General features: G+C 45.1%; 1 protein-coding gene across 2 annotated transcripts in view; it reads right to left on the minus strand.

The window, feature by feature from the left end:
- Window positions 1-20,664, minus strand: part of RASSF5 (Ras association domain family member 5) — a 269,843-nt gene extending 249,179 nt beyond the window's left edge. The window contains exons 1-2 of one of the 2 annotated variants that reach the window (XM_073670687.1): window positions 20,415-20,664; window positions 19,670-19,940 (exon numbers count right to left, since the gene is read on the minus strand). In XM_073670687.1, the coding sequence (XP_073526788.1) occupies window positions 19,670-19,823 (154 nt within the window). In that variant the 5' untranslated portion in view covers window positions 19,824-19,940; window positions 20,415-20,664. The other variant, XM_073670686.1, reaches the window with a different exon arrangement.
- Between the last annotated feature and the right edge of the window lie 2,083 nt (window positions 20,665-22,747).

Raw genomic sequence — 22,747 nt, forward strand, 5'->3', positions numbered from 1 at the left:
TGGATTGGGCCAGAATTCTCATCACCACCAAATGACAGCAGAGTAACAAAGTCAAATCCACTGTGTTATTTCGGGAGGTGTATTCCCATGCACCGCTTCACACCCACACATGGGTATATGCTTCCTCATTTCGGCTGTATTTTGCTCTTCTCCTTATCCTCAGCCTCCATCACCACTATACCACCAGGATGACCTTGGTCCGTGTTGCCAGCATTGCAAGTTCCTCCGTCCTAATTTTTGGCAGCTTTTGCTTGGAAGGAATAGGCAAAGACTATGGGAGACCCACTCCCCAATAATGGGAATAATATTTTTAAGATGCTGTACTGCATGGCTCTTGTAAGGGGAATTAAAACCATCTTGTTAAACCACTCTGACCTCCATGTCTCTTCCAAGGGGAATTAAAACTGTCTTGTTAAGCTACTGCGACCTCCACGTCTCTTCCAAGGGGCATTAAAACCGTCTTGTTAAGCTACTGCGACCTCCACCACTTTTCCAAGGGGCACTGATATTGTCTTTTTATTCCACTGCGACCTCCAGGTCTCTTCCAAGGGGCATTAAAACCGTCTTGTTAAGCTACTGCGACCTCCACGTCTCTTCCAAGGAGCATTAAAACCGTCTTGTTAAGCTACTGCAACCTCCACGTCTCTTCCAAGGGGCATTAAAACCGTCTTGTTAAGCTACTGCGACCTCCACCACTTTTCCCAGGGGCTTTGATATTGTGTTTTTATTCCACTGCGACCTCCACGTCTCTTCCAAGGGGCATTAAAACCGTCTTGTTAAGCTACTGCGACCTCCACGTCTCTTCCAAGGGGCATTAAAACCGTCTTGTTAAGCTACTGCGACCTCCACGTCTCTTCCAGGGGCATTAAAATCATCTTGTTAAGCTACTGCGACCTCCACCACATTTCCCAGGGGCATTAATATTGTCTTTTTATTCCACTGCGACCTCCACGTCTCTTCCAAGGGGCATTAAAACCGTCTTGTTAAGCTACTTCGACCTCCACGTCTCTTCCAAGGGGCATTAAAACCATCTTGTTAAGCTACTGCAACCTCCACGTCTCTTCCAAGGGGCATTAAAACCGTCTTGTTAAGCTAGTGCGACCTCCACGTCTCTTCCAAGGGGCATTAAAACCGTCTTGTTAAGCTAGTGCGACCTCCACCACTTTTCCCAGGGGCATTGATATTGTCTTTTTATTCCACTGCGACCTCCACGTCTCTTCCAAGGGGCATTAAAACTGTCTTGTTAAGCTACTGCGACCTCCACGTCTCTTCCAAGGGGCATTAAAACCATCTTGTTAAGCTACTGCAACCTCCACGTCTCTTCCAAGGGGCATTAAAACCGTCTTGTTAAGCTACTGCGACCTCCACGTCTCTTCCAAGGGGCATTAAAACCGTCTTGTTAAGCTAGTGCGACCTCCACCACTTTTCCCAGGGGCATTGATATTGTCTTTTTATTCCACTGCGACCTCCACGTCTCTTCCAAGGGGCATTAAAACTGTCTTGTTAAGCTACTGCGACCTCCACGTCTCTTCCAAGGGGCATTAAAACCGTCCTGTTAAGCTACTGCGACCTCCACCACTTTTCCAAGGGGCATTGATATTGTCTTTTTATTCCACTGTGACCTCCACGTCTCTTCCAAGGAGCATTAAAACCGTCTTGTTAAGCTACTGCAACCTCCACGTCTCTTCCAAGGGGCATTAAAAGCGTCTTGTTAAGCTACTGCGACCTCCACCACTTTTCCCAGGGGCTTTGATATTGTGTTTTTATTCCACTGCGACCTCCACGTCTCTTCCAAGGGGCATTAAAACCGTCTTGTTAAGCTACTGCAACCTCCACGTCTCTTCCAAGGGGCATTAAAACCGTCTTGTTAAGCTACTGCGACCTCCACGTCTCTTCCAGGGGCATTAAAATCATCTTGTTAAGCTACTGCGACCTCCACCACATTTCCCAGGGGCATTAATATTGTCTTTTTATTCCACTGCGACCTCCACGTCTCTTCCAAGGGGCATTAAAACCGTCTTGTTAAGCTACTGCAACCTCCACGTCTCTTCCAAGGGGCATTAAAACCGTCTTGTTAAGCTACTGCGACCTCCACGTCTCTTCCAAGGGGCATTAAAACTGTCTTGCTAAGCTACTGCGACCTCCACCACTTTTCCAAGGGGCATTGATATTGTCTTTTTATTCCACTGCGACCTCCACCATTCCTCCAACGGGCATTGCATTTCCTCCTAATTTTAGTCAGCTTTTGCTTTTCAATGCATAGGCGAACACTAAGGGAGACCCCCTCCCCAATAATGGGTAGAAGGTTTTTAGTATGCTGTAATCCACGTCTGCTTCAAGGGGCATTGCAGTTCCTCATAATTTTTGGAAAGCCTTCCATTCACTGCTTAGGCCAACAGTGCACAGGAGACCCAGTTGCTATAAATGGAAAAAACGGTTTAGTTAAAGCCCTCTGACCTCTATGTCACTTCCAAGGGGCATTGGAGTGCCTCGAAATTTTTGTTAGGCATCGCACTCACTGCATGCCCTATAACTGTGTATCCGAACTGCTCCTTTTGGAACAGAAACATATCCTACAAGACATGTGTGGTTGACTGGCCTGATATTGATGTGAATGGTCCCTGTTCCTCCTGCTCTTTCTCCTTTGCCACCACCTCATCCATCATTCATCACCTGAAGCTTTGTTTTAACGGGAGTCATAGAACTGGGATAGTAGCAGGAAAACATCCAGCAATCCTCGGAAGAGGTAGGATATGCGCCAAAACGCTGACCACCTCAGGTCTAGCCGCTACTACATACATGCGCTTGCATTCCAAGAAAACAAAGCAGACGCTAACTTCTATCATCATCATCATGCTCCTCACCTTGTCACTCTCAACTCCCATGATGGAGAAGCCAGGGCGCACCGGAGGAGTCTGGTTCTCTGGTGGGCTCGCCAATTCTGCCCTAAAGCAGGCCAGGCTAAGAAAAGTGTGGGGGGAAGTTTCAAGGAGAAATAGGGGCGGCTGGGGACCATTTATGGACACCCGACCGCCCCCTGGCGGCTGGGGACCGAGCGTGGACATCCGGCCGCTGGGCGGCTGGGGATTGAGTATGGATACCTCGCTGCCGAAGCAGCCATGAGGTAGTGACCAGCTTCGGCCTCCTCCAAACTAAAAGGCCCCATTTCAAGTGCAAGCTAGCAATATGGTATTGCAGCCTGGGGGTGGGTGGGTGGCAGGTTGCACACTTACGCTTGCATTCCAAGAAAACAAAGCAGATGCTAACTTCTATCATCATCATCATGCTCCTCACCTTGGCACTCTCAACTCCCCTAATGGAGAAACCAGGGCCCACCGGAGGTGTCTGGTTCTCTGGTGGGCTTGTCCAATGCTGCCCTAAAGCAGGCCAGGCTAAGAAAAGTGTGGGGGAACTTTCAAGGAGAAATAGGGGCGGCTGGGGACTGTTTATGGACACCCGGCTGCCCCCAGGCGGCTGGGGACCGTATGTGGACACCCGGCCGCGGGGCGGCTGCGGACCGAGTATGGACACCCGGCCGCCCCCTGGCGGCTGGGGACCGAGCATGGACACCCGGCCGCCGGGAGGCTGAGGACTGAGTATGGATACCTCGCTGCCGAAGGCCCAATTTAAAGTGCAAGCAAGCTAGCAGTATGGTATTGCACCCTGGGGGTGGGTGGGTGGCAGGCTGCGTACTTGCGCTTGCATTGCAAGGAATGGGGGATGTACAATTGAACACTGCCCTGGGACAAGGACTTGCACGGGGATAGTTGCAAGTCTGCATCTTCTGATGCGGCAAGGATCACTTCTGATGGGCACACTTTTAGGCAGTGACCTGGGTGTCAGAGATGCTTCCAGGGGTCTTCCCCATGCTGTTCCCATATCTTTTCAGCACTGTATGCATGTGTCACACAGCACATGGCCAGATAAGATTGTAAAATGTTAAAATGACATTTCCCGGTGAATGCATTTGTCACGGTTGAAAGCAATGCAAAAGTGCAAAAACGCATAAAAAATGCTACTTGTGAACATAGCCCAAGGTGTGGAGGAGTATTTTTGTTTTTGGTTATTTATTTTACCTTATACACAAGTCTTTACCCTTGAAAGGAAGTTCCTTAACATATTTCACAGGAAAACCATTTCAATTTCGTTTTTGAACGTTTTATTGTGAGCCCGTTAAAGTGGCTTAATACCTCTGACCACGTTGTTGACAGCAGTGAACTGGGGGTCAGAAATGCTTCCTGGGGCGATGCCCATGCTGTCCCCATGTCTTTTGAGCACTGTCACTATCGTTTTGGGCACTTTTAAGGCTTTCTACAGACTGCCGGGGTGCCGCCGCCAAAATGCTCTTGTCTCCCATAGACTAACATTGGGTTCGTTGCTCGGGTCGAGCACCCGAGTATCACGGTGAGCTCGGCCCGAGCTTCTGGCACCCGAGCATATTAGTGCTCGCTCAACACTAATTCAGATATATATACACTGCTCAAAAAAATAAAGCAAACACTTAAACAACCCAACGTAACTTCAAGTCAATAACACTTCTGGGAAATCTACCTGTCCAGTTATGAAGCAACACTGAGTGTGAATCAATTTCTCCTGCTGTTGTGCAAATGGAACAGACAACAGGTAGAAATGATAGGCAGTTAGCAAGACACCCCTATAAAGGAGTGGTTCTGCAGGTGGTGACCACAAACCATTTCTCAGTTCTCATCCTTTTTGGCTGTTGTTTTGGTCACTTTTTCATTTTGTCATTGCTCTAACCCCTAGAGGTACAGTAGCATGAGGTGGTGTCTACAGTACAACCCACAGAAGTTGCTCAGGTAGAGCAGCTCTTCCCGGGTGGCACATCAATGCGAGCTATGGCAAGAAGGGTAGCTTCTGTCAGCACAGTGTCCAGAGCATGGAGAAGATACCAGGAGACAGGCCAGTACACCAGAAGATGTGGAGGGGGCCGTAGGAGGGCAACAACCCAGCAGTAGGACCCCTACCTCCTCTTTTGTGCAAGGAGGAACAGGAGGAGCAGTGGCAGAGCCCTGCAAAATGACCTCCAGCAGGCCATGTGTCTGCTCAAACTGTCAGAAACAGACTCCATGAGGGTGAAATGAGGGCCCAACACCCGCAAGTGGGTGTTAGGCTTACAGCCCAACACCGTGCAGGGCGGTTGCCATTTGTCAGAGAACACCAAGATTGGCAGATTCAACATTGGCGCCCTATGCTCTTCACGGATGAGAGCAGGTTCACACTGAGCGCATGTGACAGACGGGAGAGTCTGGAGACGCCGTGGAGAACATTCTGCTGTCTGCAACATCCTCCAGCATGACCTGTTTGGCAGTGGGTCTATAATGGTATAGGGAGGCATTTCTTTGGAGGGCCGCACAGCCCTTCATGTGCAAGCCAGACGTACCCTGACTGCCATTAGGTACCAGGATGAGATCCTCAGACCTATTGTGAGACCATATGCAGGTGCAGTGGTTCCTGGGTTCCTTCTGATGCATGACAATGCTAGGCTTCATGAGGTTGAAGTGTGTCAGCAGTTCTTTCATGATAAAGGCATTGATGCTTTGGACTGGCTCGCCAGATCTCAATCCAATCGAGCACATATGGGACATCATGTCTGGTTCCATCCACCAACGCTACATTGCACCACAGACTGTCCAGGAGTTGACTGACTTTTTAATCCAGGTCTGGGAGGAGATCCCTCAGGAGTAGAGATGAGCGGTGTTTGACTCGAACTGTTCGCCAATCTCAAAATCGAGCTGTTTTGGGCAGTGTTCGAGCCGTTCGGCGAGCACGAACGATTTGAAAAAAATTTGGCTGTTCGAGGTTATGTTCGATAACTGTTCATGCACCAAAATCATAACTGGATTTTTTCTCAGTAATGCTGAAAATTAATGTTAATACGCAGTTTGAGTGTACAGCGGGGCGGGGGGAGGGCAGGGGATGGATCTCTGCAGAAATAATGAAGATCTCCATTTTTTTTTCTCTTTCCCACATTTACAGTGGGAAGGTGCAATCTGTCAGCCTATCAGCAGCGCACACACGGAGCGAACTGCTTTTTTTCACACAAGCAAGGGCATGTGTCATTGGCAGTGTATGTCACATGTCCTTGCCCTATAAGACCTAGCCATTTTCCCCGTCGCCACCATTTTCTCACTGCTGCAGACGGCACCGCTGTTGCTGTGTGCGCTATACTTTGTTAATTTCAAGCCAATTTTCGCACAAATCTACAGATAGCTTGGGAGTAGGGAATAGTTGTGATTGCAGTCCTTTTAAGGACTAGGTTACATCATTTCCTATGACTTTTATCAGGCAGGTCTGTGCTCTTAAATAGATAGGTTGGGAGTAAAGACTAATTGTAATTGCAGTCCTTTTAAGGACTAGGTTACATCAGTTCCTATCATTTTTATCAGGCAGGTCTGTGCTCTTAAATAGATAGGTTGGGAGTAAAGACTAATTGTAATTGCAGTCCTTTTCAGGGCTAGGTTACATCAGTTCCTATCACTTTTTGCAAGGCAGGTCTGTGCCAGTGCTGTGCAAGTTTTTTTCACAGCATTTGGCTAAATCTAGCAAAGCTAATCCTTTTTGTCCTCTTGCAGTGTGTGTTAGTCAGTGGAGTAGCCTATGTGTGTTGCAAGCTACACGACCTGTGTATAGAATACACATTTTTTTACTGCACCTAGTGAAGTAAAACCTTTTGGGCATAGCATCATTCTATTAGTCCATCTATACTAACCTCCAGCAGGTTGCAAATTCAATATAATTTTTTTCTGCATCTAGCTCTGAAAAAATATTTCGGCTTCTAGCAGTGTGTGGGACTTGTTCTATTAGTCCATCTATACTAACCTCCAGCAGGTTGCAAATTCAAAATAATTTTTATCTGCATCTAACCCAGCCAATACTTTTGGGCTAATACCACAGTTTGGCCACTCAGCTCTGCTCGGTTCCCATCCATTGTTTTTTGTGCAAACAACTCCAGAGTTGTAAATTAGTTAACCACCAAAATGAGTGGAAAAAGGCCTGCTGCTGGTGGAAAGGGGAATAGGCGTGTTGGGAAGGGAAAAAAAGGTTGTGTCCGTGGGGTAGGTGTTAAAGCAACAGTAACATCTGCAGAAGAAAGACCATCTTCCAGCCAAACTAAGATGTCTACTTCTTTTAGCGGACAATGTGATAAGATCCCTTTCTTACGGCCACGCCAATCGCTACAAATTCCAGATGAGGCACAAAAACAGCAGGTGCTTCAACGGATATCAAGTGCTCCTTTAAGTGGGCTCTCCTCCACCTCAACTTCAACATCACAAATACTCCAGTCCTCAGAGGTGTCACCCCAATCGCACTTGCTTCCTCACAGCTCCCAAGTCTCCAGCTGCCCGTCTGAGTATGGGGTAGAACAGATGATTGAGTCTGCAGAGCTGTTTACTCATACTATAGCCTGGGAATCAGAGGTCGGCTCCAGAGCTTCTGTGAATCCAGACGAGGAAATGTTCTGCACTGATGCCCAGAATCTTTATGAGTCGGATCCAGGACCAGACGCAGAAGGTTCTGACCATAATGTAAACCCTCGTTCCCAAACTGTAACTCCTGTTGGTGGAGACAATGAGGAAGACGATGATGAGACTCAAATACCTGATTGGACTTGAGTTTTTTGTCAGGGCAGGAAGAGGTTGGCTCTGAGGACGACGGGTGTGATAACACACAGGGTGATGATGACGAGGTTGGAGATCCCACTTACTGTCAACCCACAGTCAGCCAAGAGATGAGGTCAGCAGAGGAGGTGGAGGAGGATGCTAGTGACGACGAGGTCGGGTTGCACCTTCTTGGACAGAGACGTAGTACAGGAAGCACGTCAACAACTGCATCCTCAAACACAACTCTGCCTCTGACCACAAGTCGTGGTGGCTCTTCAGGTCGCATGGGTGCTAAGCCTTGCATAGCCTGGGCATTTTTTCAGATCGATAAAGATGATCCAACTCGTGTTATCTGTAACATTTGTCAGCAAAAGCTAAGTAGAGGCCAAAAAATACATAGTTTGAGTACTTCATGCATGAACCGGCACATGGATATGAAGCATAAGTTGCAGTGGGAAGCTCACTGTGCTACAATGCGGCCTAGCCGGCCGGGCCAACCGCCGTCTACCACATCTTGTGCATCCACGGCCTCTTCATCCTCTGTGACTGGGGGGACAGCAGTCACACCTGTTTTGGGACGCAGACCTGCCACCTCTTTACCCGCAACAGCCAGCGTGATTGGCAGGTCATCATTTTCTTTGGAGGTGGAAACACCAGCTGGTGTTCAGCGCTGTCCGACATCGATAGCACCACCTTTGGATCAAGGCAACCTAACATGTCCGCCTGCATCTTCCTCACAGACCGGCAGTTTGCCGGGGACACCCTTCTCAACCCCGTCTAAGCACAACAGCCAGCCCTCGGTCCCTCAGATGTGGACAAGTAAAAGACCATTTCCTCCTAGCCATGAGAAAGCTAAGAGGTTGAATTTCACCATCTGCAAGCTCTTGGCTACAGAAATGCTGCCTTTCCGCCTGGTGGACACAGAGGATTTTCGAGACCTTATGTCCGTCGCAGTGCCCCAGTACCAGATGCCCAGTCGGCACTACTTCTCAAAGAAAGGTATGCCTGCGCTCCACCAGCATGTCGCACACAACATCACCGCTTCTTTGAGAAACTCTGTGTGTGACAAGGTGCATTTCACCACAGACACTTGAATGAGTAGGCATGGACAGGGGCATTACATGTCGCTGACTGGGCACTGGGTAACTATGGTGACAGCAGGACAAGGGGCTGCTGTCCAAGTCTTGCCGTCCCCACGAGTTGTGCGTCAATCCTCTTTATCTCAAAGTTCCTCCACTGCTTCTGCCTCCTCAACCTCCTCTCGGTCCTCCACCTGCACCCAAAGCCTGTCTGGTCATGCTACAAGCTTTCTAACTGCGCAGAAGGGATCCTGCACACCTCCTTACTATGCTGACAGCAGGGCTCAACGTTATCAGGCGGTTTTTACTTTGAAATGTCTGGGAAATGTGAGTCACACAGCTGAGGAGTTGTGGTCAGCTCTGGAGAACCAGTTTCATGAATGGTTGTCTCCACTGGACCTGAAACCAGGGAAGGCCGTGTGCGACAATGCTGCAAACCTGGGTGCGGCCCTTCGCCGGGGCAATGTCACACACGTGGCTTGTATGGCTCACGTGTTGAACCTGGTTGTCCAGCAATTTTTAGCCCACTATCCCGGACTAGATGGCCTTCTGCAGAGGGCACGGTCGCTGTGTGCTTACTTCCGCCATTCGCATCCCGCAGCTCAGCGACTTACATCTCTACAGAAGTCGTTGGGCCTGCCACTTCACCGGCTAAAATGCGATGTGCCTACCCGGTGGAATTCAACTCTGCACATGTTGCAGCGACTGTGGCAGCACCGACAAGCCCTGGTGCAATACGTTCTGACGTATAGCCTGGGCCAACGAGATCCAGAGGTGGGGCAAATCACGCTGGAGGAGTGGTCTCAGATCAGGGACCTATGCACCCTTCTGCACAGTTTTGAAATGGCAACGAAGATGTTTAGTGCTGACGATGCCATTATCAGCATGACTATTCCAGTGATTTACATGCTGGAGCACATGTTAAACAGAATTCGGAGTCAGGTGGTGGCACAAGAGGAGGTGGAGGAAGTAGAGGAGGAGGAGTTGTATGCGGAAGGGCTAACATCTGCAAGGTCCAGACGGTCGGCAACACCAAGGCGGCAGGCATGTGAGGGTGGGGGAGATGGTTTTACCAGGGCGCATGGTAGCAGCCAAACTAGTGAGGAAGGTGCAGAAGCCCAGGAAGAAGTGGAGGACGAACTGATGGAAGACTCATCAGATGAGGGAGACCTTGATCACATTTCTGTTGTGCGAGGTTGGGGGGAGAGGGCAGAGGAAGGAAGCAGGATTGTTACCTCGCCACCAGCACAACAGGGACTTGGTGCTCCTGGATGCGCAAGACACATGAGTGCCTTCTTGCTGCACTACCTGCAACATGACCCTCGAATTGTGAGAATTAGAAATAATCCTGACTACTGGGTTGCCACACTGTTAGATCCTCGGTACAAAAGTAAATTTGCAGAAATTATTCCTGCCATAGAAAGAGATGCACACATGCAGGAGTATCAGCAGAGACTGTTGCAGAATCTTACATGTGCTTTTCCCCAAAACACTAGTGGTGCACGTAGTGAATCTCACAGTTCCAACTTGCCAACCGTGGGACCATCGAGTGTTCAGCTCTCAAAACGTAACAGAAACACAGTATCTGCTGGTAACATCAATTTTGCGGAATCATTTCACCACTTTTTTAGCCCATCCTTTGCAAGGCCACAGGAGACAAGAAGTCTGACACATAGTCAACGCCTAGAGACGATGGTACAGGAGTGTCTCCAAGAAAACATTGAAGCCATGACTGTGTCACTGGACCCTTGCTCTTTTTGGGCTTCCAATCTGGATAAATGGCCAGAGTTCGCCACTTACGCCTTGGAGATCTTGTCATGCCCCGCAGCCAGCGTTCTGTCTGAACGTGTGTTCAGCGCTGCTGGTGGTGTGCTGACAGATAAGCGCACGCGGCTCTCCACTGATAATGTAGACAGACTCACGTTCATAAAGATGAACAAATCATGGATCCGAAATGACTTTTCTACCCCTGTGTCATCCTGGGGAGAGTAAAAGCTTGATGATTTGTTAAAATCACCTCACCAACCGTTTTAAGCTTTAAAATTACTAATCATGTTTATCTGTATCTTGGCTGGAAAATAATTTGGGCCTTGTAGCAGTCTGCAGTACTGATTCTATTAGGCCATCTATACTAAACTCCACCAGATTTAAAATTACTAATCATGTTTATCTGTATCTTGGCTGGAAAATAATTTGGGCTTTGTAGCAGTTTGCAGTACTGATTCTATTAGGCCATCTATACTAAGCTCCACAAGCTTTCAAATGAGTAATAATTTTTAGCTGCATCTAGCCCGGAAAATAATTTTTGGGCTCCTAGATGCGCAAGACACATGAGTGCCTTCTTGCTGCACTACCTGCAACATGACCCTCAGATTGTCAGAATTCGAAGTAATCCTGACTACTGGGTTGCCACACTCTTAGATCCCCCACACTCTTCGATCAACCTTTTCATTTTAATAAAGAACAAAAAAATGGTCATTTTTGAAATTCTAAGCATTAGCAGGTTATTAGAAACTGAAATCAAACAGTTTTCAACTCAAAACTTTATTCTAGGTGATGTTACATTTGCACATAGGACCCCTTGTTCGAAAAGAGCTTCTGAACTCTCTCGTCCATTGAATTTGTCAGGTTTTGGATGGTTTCTGCTTCAATTGTTTTGCATGAGGACAGAATACCCTCCCAGAGCTGTTGCTTAGATGTGAACTGCCTCCCGCCATCATAGACACTCCTTTTGATGATGCTCCAGAGGTTCTCAATGGGGTTGAGGTCAGGGAAGCATGGGGGTCACACCTTAAGTTTGTCCCCTTTTATGCCCATATCAGCCAGAGATGCAGATGTGTTATGTGCAGCATGAGACGGTGCATTATCATGCATGAAAATGATCTTGCTGCGGAATACACGGTTCTTCTTCTTGAACCATGGCAGGAAGTGCTGTTTGAGAAACTCCACATACATTATGGAGTTCATCTTTACCCCTTCGGGGATCCTAAAGGGGCCGACAATCTCTCTCCCCATGATTCCAGCCCAAAACATTACTCCACCTCCTCCTTGTTGGCGCCGTAGCCGTGTTTGCGTGGGGTGTCCATCAACCAGCCATCCTCCACTACATCCATCTGGACCATCGAGCGTTGCACGGCACTCATCGGTGAACAAAACAGTTTTGAAGTCAGTCTTCATGTATTGTTTGGCACACTGGGGCCGTTTCTGCTTGTGTGCAGTGGTTAGAGGAGGTCGACAGGATGGCTTACGCACAGCTGCAAACCTCTGAAGGACTCTGTATCTTGTTGTTCGGGGGACGTTGGAGGCACCAGCAGCTTCAAAAACTTGTCTGCTGCTATGACAAGGCTGCTGCTCTTTTAACGTGACGTAATTGCCTGTAGGAAAGAGTCCTCAATTTTCCCTTATCAGCACGCACACGTGTGTACTGTGAATCAGCTACATACTTCTTGATTGTGCGATGATCAGGATGAATGAAGTGTCTTGGCAATGTTGACTGTAGTCATGCCTTGACCTAAACACTCCACAATTTGTTGCTTCTCAGCAGCCGACACATCCTTTTTCTTTCCCATTTTGGCAGAAAAATGTAGGCTGCTTAATAATGTGGGACAGCCTTCTTAAGTAGTCTTGCCTTTCATTGGACACACCTGCCAAACTAATTAGCACAGGTGTCTGCAATTGCTTACAGTGATATAAAGAGCCCTGACACACATCACCATCAATGAGTTTAACTGACAAACAAAAAAATTCTTCCCTTATCACTCCTAAACACTTTTTGCATAATAATTTGGAACACAGTGTACATGTGCTTTTCCACAAAACACCAGTGGTTCACGTAGTGAATCTTACAGTTCTAACTTGCCAACCGTGGTCTGTATGGAGTTGTTCAATAAAGGGCCCAAAATTAAGATAACATAGACGGGAGAGGTCTCTATGAATTGGAATTCCTAAGTATTTGATACCCTGTGAGGGCCAGGCAAAGGGAAAGTTGGACTGGATAGAATCCTGTATGGATTTGGGGAGGGAGACATCGAGGGCCTCAGACTTCGCTGCATTGATTTTAAAATTTGACCATGTAACAAAGTAATCTATTTCAGCCATAACAGCAGGGATGGATATATATGATTGAGTGATATATACTAGGACATCATCAGCAAATGCAGAGCACTTGTACTCGGTGCCTCCCACCTCAATCCACCTAATATTGGGGTTATGGCGAATTGATGAGAGCAGGTGCTCCATCACTAGGATGTATAAGAGAGGGGACAGAGGACATCCCTGCCTTGTCCCATTGGTGATTATGAAAGGTGATGAAAATGTTCCATTTATCTTCAGCCTAGCTGACGTATTGCGATACAGGGCCGTGATTTTGCCTATAAAAGGGTCCTCTAGACCCCTACCCCAAGCTTTTAAAGGGAATAATATATGGTGTGCCAGGAGACTCTATGGGGTGCTTTCTCAGCATCCAACGAGAGTATCTAATTACAAATTTTTAACTGCGTCTAGCCCAGGAAATACTTTGTGCCTAGTAGCAGTGTCTGCTAGTCAGCGGATTATCCCAGCTGTTAAGCAAGCTACACCACCTGTAGTTTGGACACTTAATTTTTTCAAAGGAAATGGTTCGGGCCCCCGGGACACTCAGTGAAGAGCATCGGGGAGGCACCCCAAGGCATAGGGGCTGGGACTGGCGGTAGGATGCCTTGCGGTGGACCACCGAGCTCGATCCTTATAAAAGCTTTTTAACTGCAGCAGCTTTAGTGGACGCTACTGGAGCTGGAATTATGCGGCTGCTGGCATGAGACTTGCCCTCCAATAGATCCTTGTAAAAGGATTTAAAGTGTATTCATTCAAATTAGAGAGACAATTTAAATTAAAAAGCTTAGAGCTGCCTACACTGCAGGGGGGCTCGCTCGACCCACCAGCGGACAGGCACCAGTAGTGGGAGAGGGGGGCTGGCCGTCAGGGTCTACCGCAGCTCTTGCACAAACCCGGCGACACGGAGGTCGCACGGGCAGGAACGGACTGGCCGTGTCGGCGTCGCACTTTTTTGGTTTTAGAAGGGCATGACATGCCTATATCTGTGTCTCCCCCTCCTTTTACTCCTCCACCTCTTTTCTTTTCGCATGACTATATGTACTTGTCACTTTTCCATGTGTTAGTTGTGTCTTCTGAGCAGTTTGTCAGCTTTTGGACACCTTTGAAGGTGTTTTCTATGTGTTTCTATGTGTTTTTGTTTGCCTGCCATTGGTTTTAAAGGTGTTCGATGAACAGTTTGACGAACAGTTCGGCGAACATACGGGTGTTCGACGAACCGAACCGAACTCGAACACTACGGGGGTGGCTCAACACTACTCAGGAGAACATCTGCTGCCTCATCAGGAGCATGCCTAGGCGTTGTAGGGAGGTCGTACAGGAACGTGGAGGCCACACACACTACTAAGCATCATTTCCTTGTCTTGAGGCATTTCCACTAACATTGGATCAGCCTGTAATTCGATTTTCCACTTTGATTTTGAGTATTATTCCAAATCCAGACCTCCATTTGATATTAATTGCGATTTACATTGATAATTTTTATGTTTTATTGTTTGCAGCGCATTCCACTATGGAATAAATAACGATTTGCAACTGGAATATTCCCTATTCATAATAAGTATACCAGCCTCATCAGGTCTAAAACCTCTATATAATAATGCATGCAGTTTATATTGTGAAAACTGGTGACACATACACCTTAAAAAAATACTTTTCACGTCTGTTGGTTTTCATGACATATTTCAAATTTGCCGCTGAACATTAATAAGGGTCTGCTGGTTTCTTTAGGGATAGTTGTTCCTCTCTCACCTAACTTACTCCTTAAAGGATGTATGGGTACAGTAGCAGTTGGTAATAGGGTGGGTGTATGTGATCTGTTTGATTAAAATCAATATTTAAGTAGGCTGAAAGAGAGAGGTAGCTCTTTTGTCAGTGTATCTATGCTCTGCTTTGCGATGGCTGTTGGCTTCCTGACTATGGCCTTTAGGTTTGCTAGAGGCACTGCGTAACAGTTTTACAATAAAAGGCAATAGCGCTTTAAATACTATATATTCCAAAGCAATTATGTAAGCAATTATCCTCTAGTTACATAGAGGAACAAAAAATAATTAAATAAAAAAGCCCCCGCCAAAAAAGAAAGCAAAAACATTATTTTTTTATTTAAATGATTATTTGATTTTAATCAGAATTGTAAAAAACTAATTTAGTATCATGACAAGATTATAACCCATATAAAAAAAGATAAAATGTTATTCTAACTGCGTATAACAAGGCATAAAAAATGCAGTTTTCCCACCATTTTCCTCATCGAAAAAATAACATAAAAATGAAGTACTGTACTTCAAAACGGTCCAATAAATCATAACACAAAGAACAAGCCTCCATACATGGAAAAAAAATCTGAAGTTATGGTTATCGGAAAGTGACACTCCATAAATATTTTTTTTCCATAAAATATGAATTCTAGAGCATTTTTATATAAAACCCTGCATTATACCAAGAGTTAATGTATGAATAAATTCATAAATGGGACATGTATCTAATTAGATTTTGTTCACATCTGCATTGAGCTCCATCCATAGTTTTGGATGGTAATAACACTGCATTCAGCAGAATTTTTTTCCCCAAAACTATTGACACTATGGCAGAACTCAACAGACCCCATTATAAGGCAGCAGGATCTGTCAGTCATCTCCCATGTCCTTGATGTGATGAATCATTCACTGTGTTGTGGTTTCCTTTTGGAACAGAAGGTATCAGGCCAATGGTAACAGAACGTTATGGAGTCATTGTCCAATCATACATGGTCAGACTGCAGAGACAAGAACATGCCACCCGCACGAGACACTGGACATAGGTTTCTCACCTTACACATTATAAAGATGTTACTCGTGTTACTCATGCTGTAATCCTGACCCTAGCAAAATCCCTGTATGCAGCCAAGAATAGTCTGCTGAGACAAGGCCAGGAAATTGCTATACCATGTCCACTAAACATAACTGTCTCGCCCCTTCCAATGTCTTAAATTATAGAAACTTCCTCCAACTTTCTAGATGTTGTAGTATTAATCACAGCATTTTGCAACCATCCATTGCTTCCCAGCCCTTTCTCTGCTGATGGAACATCTCCACAGGTGACAAGTCCTCCTCTAGTACAGCATGACCATTCATGTAGCTAAAATAAAGCATGACTTGTCTCCCAAAGTCCTGTCTAGGTCACTATGGTGGCTCTGCATCATATGCAAAACACCCGTTACTCCTGGCCTGATTAGATTAGCGCTGACGGTGTGGCCACATCACAGGTGTTTTTCACTAAAGTCACAAAAACACTGAGACACTTAGTAGACACTGAGGATCCAATTCATCATTTGTGGGGGTTTTTGTCACTATATTTTATCTTGTGATATTTGCTGATATTTTTTGGGAAAAAGTTATCGAAATGATGCACACGGCTTGTCATGTCCCACAACTTGGGAATACAGTTTAGTATTTTTGCTGTTGCGTTGCTATGCAATAAGGTTTGCCTGTTAGAAGTTTGTCCTCCCTCTCTCTCTGTCTGCCTCCCCAGCTCTGATGTCAGTAACCCCTCCCTTCTTGCTCATTCTCTGTATGTCTGCCATCTTAGACCCTCATGTAATGCAGCTCTGGTTCAGAATAGTCTTTTTTTACCCACTGCAGCTTTTACAGCTACTGCTACTGCAATTGGGCATAACTACAAGAATTCAGCTTGAAAATAAACCTTCTTCTGGAATCTTCATACTTGCCTCTGCAGTTGAGTCAAACTTTCTGATGAAATCTCTTTGTGTGAGTAATCGTAAATAGAGAGTCCCAAAAACAGTGTCTCAAGCGTCCCACCCTCTCAGCCTAATTATGGAGTCAGAATACGCCTCATGAATTTTTGCGCAAAATTAAAAATATAGATTTTTTCTTGTCTTTAACCATTTTTGTGACTTTTTAAAACACAAAGTCGCAAAAAATCCTCAAAAATTTCTGGAGTACATAAAAATCACTGTAGGGGGAATTGGAGTACATTTCCGAGAAATTTTGCAACTTTTGAAAAGTTGCAAATGATAAGGCAGGCGAAAACATCTGGAAACCTCAATCCCATCTACAGGGGTGAACTAAAAAAAAGAAAGGCGAGCACATATAAAAGTCCCAATTGGAAAGGTAAAATTGGTGCAAACAAAAAAATATAGATATGCATTGTGTGCAGTGCCTGGAATAAAAACTTTTCTTCTCACTATGCTCTGTGGAAACACTGAAGAAGCATGCCGGTCATTGAGGTTTGAGCTGAGCAGCCTGTAGAATTGTAACTGCAGCGGTATTTGTACATGGACATGTGACTGATTGCAGCCAGTCCCTGACCAGATGGGTGATGCGTCGTCCACAGTGATGACATCACTGCATCGAGTGATTGGCCGCCTGTCCGTGAGTTGAACTTTATGTGATCTAAAAGTGGATTCCAGAATTCCTGCAGAATGGTTTAGCTGCACATTATAGCAGTGTATTATCAGCAGCTCATAACTCTTTATTGGAGTAATAACTCCTTCATCTACTGAGCTTCCAAGGAGTTAATTCCTGCGTGAGAGGAATCCATTACTGCTTCAGTATCTGGCATAGCTCACCCTATATAAATGTTTCCCATCTATATGGCTGGCATGTTGCCATAGTAACATTGGGCATAAAAGCCTTTCCAGAAGAGCCCAAGATTCCCTTCTGCAATGATGGCAGTGTTGCTGAGTTACTATGGCAACACTGGAGCATCGCTACTAATGAAACCAGAATGTTTAAATGTGCTATTAATACCTGACAAATTCCGTATTAAAAAGCTTAATATAACGAGACGATGAGATTTTGCAGAGTGTTATGAAGATCACCAAAACGATGATTATGAGATAGAATAGGGGAAAAAAGAAATAGGATCTGTATCTTTAAATGGATGGTGTCTGATTCATCGATCCTCAGCTCTGTCTCCTTACCAGTTTCTCCATCTGTAACAGAGCCCTGCACAGGAGCCGGTGACCTTTCTTCTGGTGTTACACCAGCCATTGATTATCCCAGCTACTGCAAGGAGAGTAGTCACTGGCTTCTTCTGTAACCCTTACACTGCCGTGGAGGTTGTGTATAAAGTGATCACCACACGGTTACCATCATATGCCATGGTGCCGCCAACGTGCAACGTGTGAGGTGGCACTGCGAGCAATTGTGAATATACTTTAGGGGCACCCCATGCATCCGTTATAGAGCTCACTAGACTGTGGACCCAACTCTCTAGGCTAATCCTATCAATTGTCCTGGGATATTGAGGCATGATGACATGAACCAGAAGCAGCTGCGATCCCCTTTTTGTACTACATACATTTCTGCCATGGACCTGTGACCATCCAGAAGTAGAGGTCCACGCATATTGCTCTTGTGAGGTCAAATGAAAAAAAGTTCAACTATTGTGAAGAATGTAAGGAAACTACAAGTAATATTGAAGGAATTTTCCTCTTTTAGCAATCTTCCGCCCACAGTCTCCGGTGTAAAACAAACAAACTGTGCTTTGCTTACCCTCCCCAGGTTTAGTGATGTGTCTCTGCTACTGCCTCAGTCTCTTTTGTTTGGTTGCAGTAGTGATGTCACATCAACAGCACTGCAGCCAATCACTGAGCAAAGCAGCTCATGCTATCTACATCAGCAGAGCTGCTGAGCTCAGTGAATAGCTGCAGCTGTATGAACATGTTGTCACTGCCCCAGATGAAGCGATAAATGCGAAACGCATAACATTAATGTTTTATTTCTCTTGATGTATGTTTTTGTATTGGGGATACTCCATTATTTTTTTGTGACTTATTTTACTGGCATCAAGAACTTACATTGACATGATTTGTTTACACTATATCCTCCCTATGCAGGTACTCTACATTTCCTCTTTTTTCTCTTCTGGATAGTCTCTGATACAACCTATTATGTATATCATGTGTATGCTCATTATGAAAATTTCTATATGATGTTCTTTCAAAAAAATGACTAATAAAATCATGATTTTATTATTATGAGTCTTGGACTTATCCCATTTTTCAGTATTCATGCAACATATCTGGTAGCACAGTACAATAAGCCAAGGGACAACTCAAGCAATGAGAGACCCCAAAAAGTTTACTCGCAGGTTAAAGTTTTGAACTGAACGATGGATACATTCGTGCACTCACCTATCTACAACTGACTGTACATCAAACAAAACCCATCTTTATGAAGAAAATTTCATTCATTTTCATTGGGATCACATACAGGTTTTATCAATGATCAAGATACATGTTTTCAATACCATTATAAACATTTGCATACATATCTATGCTGGCTGCTCTTTTTATAACAGTGACTGCCATTATATGTTTTAGGCTCAGTGTCAACTTGTAGAAAACTACAGTAATATATGAATTAATGTTTTTGTCAGTGCTCTACATAGCATCTATCCTATCACACCAGTCCCTAACCTCCAGGGCTCAAGATCTTATTCCGTATTTCAGGAACACATAGTTTAGGGCCAATATTATAAAAAGACAATTACCTTAAAGTAGCCTTTTTAGAATATCAATTTATAGTTCGCTTAGTAGTGAAGAATACAAAGTCATAGTTGGGCTTTCCTTCACCCTGGGCAAAAATTCAGACCACTGCTTCCGCCAGTGGTCAAGACTGAGTTCCTTGCTGGTGCCACCTCCTAAAACTCAATCCCTGAGACACTTTCCCAGTTATGTGCTCCTCCTCTTCCATTCCACAGTTATCTACCTGTATGAAGATACTTCATATATAATAAGGTATTTTGAAACTTTTTTTGAAACTGAAAACTCTTTGAAAACTTTCCCTAACTTGTAGCATCCGGCATGAGGACATAACTAAAATAATATAGACAAGACCGTACGTCGTTTCGTATCTCCATACATAACAGACATACCTCTCACTATCAGTAGCTCATGGCTGGGTGTTGGGAGAAGCTGGAAACCTTCCGACCATGATTTTGACTTTGGGAAGTGCCGGAAAAGGCTGCGGATTTTCTTTGTCACAACTCCAAAACATGCTGCAGTTGTCTCCGTCCTCCGCTGTGCCATTCCCCTTTTCAGGCTCGCTCATTGAGGTCAAACTCCATAGGAATACTGAGAACGGCAAATGATCTCTCTCTGCACATCACCATTATGACGCTCTAATGGAAGAATCAATCGGCAGCACTGACAATCCACAAAAAAAAAAAAAAAACAGACAATTATCAGGAAGTATTTTCCAAGAAAAGTACAAGGCGATAATCAAGACAGAACACGTATAGATCCTTCAGTGCTGCTTTCCGTCACGCTACAGGACTGTGCTGCAGAGGAACAGTTTTCGATGAAGGAGTTTTGTTACTCAATGTCGCCACAGCGAATAGGTAAATAGGAATGAAATTCTGGCTGACAGCAGCTTCTGGGCTGCACTGGCATATAGTCAGATTTCTCAGCCAAGACTCGCATCCGTCTGTCTTCTCTGTACCAGCTCTTGGAAAAAAAAACTTTCTATTCCTGTAAGATAAGATATCAAGCTGGAGAGGCTGAGACTGTAACCTAAAACTCTGCAGTGTTACACAGGGACCAATGTGCAGACTCCGCTCTCCTCATTCCCTCTGTCAAATATCTTTAGTCTTTCAATCAGTTCAACCCTGTAACCCTTACCAGTATGACGAGCCAGTCAGTCAAATACTGTGCCACCCACAGCGCCCGGGCAAGTTTTCCAGAAGGACTTGAGCAATATTGAAAGATCTTCATATCTGAACCTCCTCGCTGGTTTCCTTAGAAAAGGAAATAAATAAAAAAGACTGGTGCTTAAATTATACATAATGACTCTCTGTGTGGTGCTTTTCAGAAGCTTTTAACGGAGCCTTTATATAGGAGTCTTTCTTAACGTTAGCATTATGGAATCTTACATCAGTGAAGTGGAAGGATTGGCACCAGTGTACAGAAGTCAGCGGCTTGGAAATATTAACCTACACATTTAGCACCTAATTCTCTGTTACGTATTTCTGAATTCAGAACAATTCTGAAAATAATCAAATTCAAGATTCGGATTAGGAGCAGAAATAAATTCACTGCTGAAAAAAAATGAATAAAGCACTCAAGCATCACAGTATAAGGTTACATTCACACATCCTTGCCTATTTTTAGACAAGGACATTTTTTCTCTTATGCGTCATCCCTATTGGCTCTGTTTTGCGTCCATTTTTTTTCACAGCACCAGGTAAACTCTCTGATCTTTTATTTACCATTGACACTTAACAATGGATCAGTTAAAAAAGGATGAAACTAGGATGGAACTCTGAAATACAAAGTCTGTCTTCAGTTTGTCATCCCTTTTATAAACATCCCTGTAAATACCTGGGGTCTTCCGTGGGCGTAACGCTACTCAGACAACACAGGGTGAGGGTAAAACAGGGTGGCAATACTTTTGAACCACAAAGTGGGCAATAAACACACAGAACAGTCCCAGCAAATACCCAAGATGGTACAACATTACACAGTCTCACCCTTCCTTCTCCGCCCTCCTGGGATAGAACAGCTGCGACTTTGGAGACTTCCAGGGCCAACTACCTCAACCAGTGGCCCCCCGCTTCTGGCTGGCCCCCACAGAGAGGAGGTATCAGAAAGCTTTGGAAGCTAGCAGTCCATCGAGGTACAAGACCAGGAGACCAGAGGGTCCTAACCTGGCCTCTCCGAGAGTTTCTATGGGGCCAGATGACCGGTGGGTCCCAATCTGGTTTCTCTGAATGTCTCTGGGGGTTGCAGGCGACCGGTGGGTCCCTGCTGGCAACCCCAAACAACATATCAATGGGACCGGGTGTCTTCTTCGTCCCAACCCTGGTCTCCCCAAAATGTATCCATGTCTCTCTGATGGTCAAATGGAGCAGATCCGTATCTTTCTAGTCACGGCCATACCCTTAGGCTAGAATCATATAGAATACAAATCTGTGTCTCTTTGGGTAATGCCATGCAATCCATCTACTGTCCTGAACGATGTCTCTCATTCTCCTTGTAAGGTCTGATTCTCTTTGATTCTGTGTCTCTAGTCTCTCTGCTACAGAAGCACATGTCCTTTTTAAGAACACATCCACAGTTCAAGGGTCATTAGTCACATGTCAGAGGTGCAGGGCTCAGCTATCATTGTTTGAGCTAATCTATTTACATAGTTGGTATCACAGGGGCTATCTTAAATAAACTTTCAGCTGGCTTATTACAATTTGTCATTAGCATAGTAAACATGATTGTTTCCAAATGAATAGAATTCAGCATTCAGGGTTTTTCAAATACTATGACCTTTTTGTTCAGCAAAAGAAATACAAATACATTTATAAGTCAACACAACACAATAGTGTATTTCTCTTGACTTAACAAATCTAATCGTCTGGCTTATTAAGATTTTACGCTGTATCGTCCCAATCCCCACAAACCTTCATGGCTGAGTTTGATCTGCAAAACGGATGAGAATAGGACATGTCCCGAGTTCCACGGTCCAGACTCAGATATATGGATCAGTGAAACTCTATGGGTCAGTTTGCAGTCCAAGAAAAATAACTCACAACACACAAACATGTTACATTGTAGCCAAACCCCCAAGTCAGTTAAAGGGGATCTATCAGTGGGAAGAACTTTCCTAAACCGTCTACATGGGCATGCAGATCACAGGAAGCTGAATTTTTTTACCATATCTGCTATCTGATGTCTTATTCCAGAGTAATCCACACTTTTCTTATATGTAAATGAGCTGTTAAGAATCTGCCTCCCAATCTTACTTGAAATGAATGGGGGCTGACACTTTGCTCTCATAATCACTCACAGCTCTGCAGTGAGACCAGAACTAACAAAGTAAAGCAGAGCCAACACAGTACAGCAAAATTGAACTATGTCTCATTACAAACACTTGCAGCAGTACTTGTCCTCTCAGGCTATGTGCCCACGATGCAGAAATGCTGCATATTTTTTCCGCTTCTCCCTGGCAGGAAAAACGCATGCGG

Source organism: Phyllobates terribilis, unplaced genomic scaffold (assembly GCF_046119375.1).
Source record: "Phyllobates terribilis strain yellow unplaced genomic scaffold, ASM4611937v1 Scaffold_2__4_contigs__length_985480577, whole genome shotgun sequence".
In the NCBI taxonomy this organism is placed as follows: Eukaryota; Metazoa; Chordata; class Amphibia; order Anura; family Dendrobatidae; genus Phyllobates; species Phyllobates terribilis.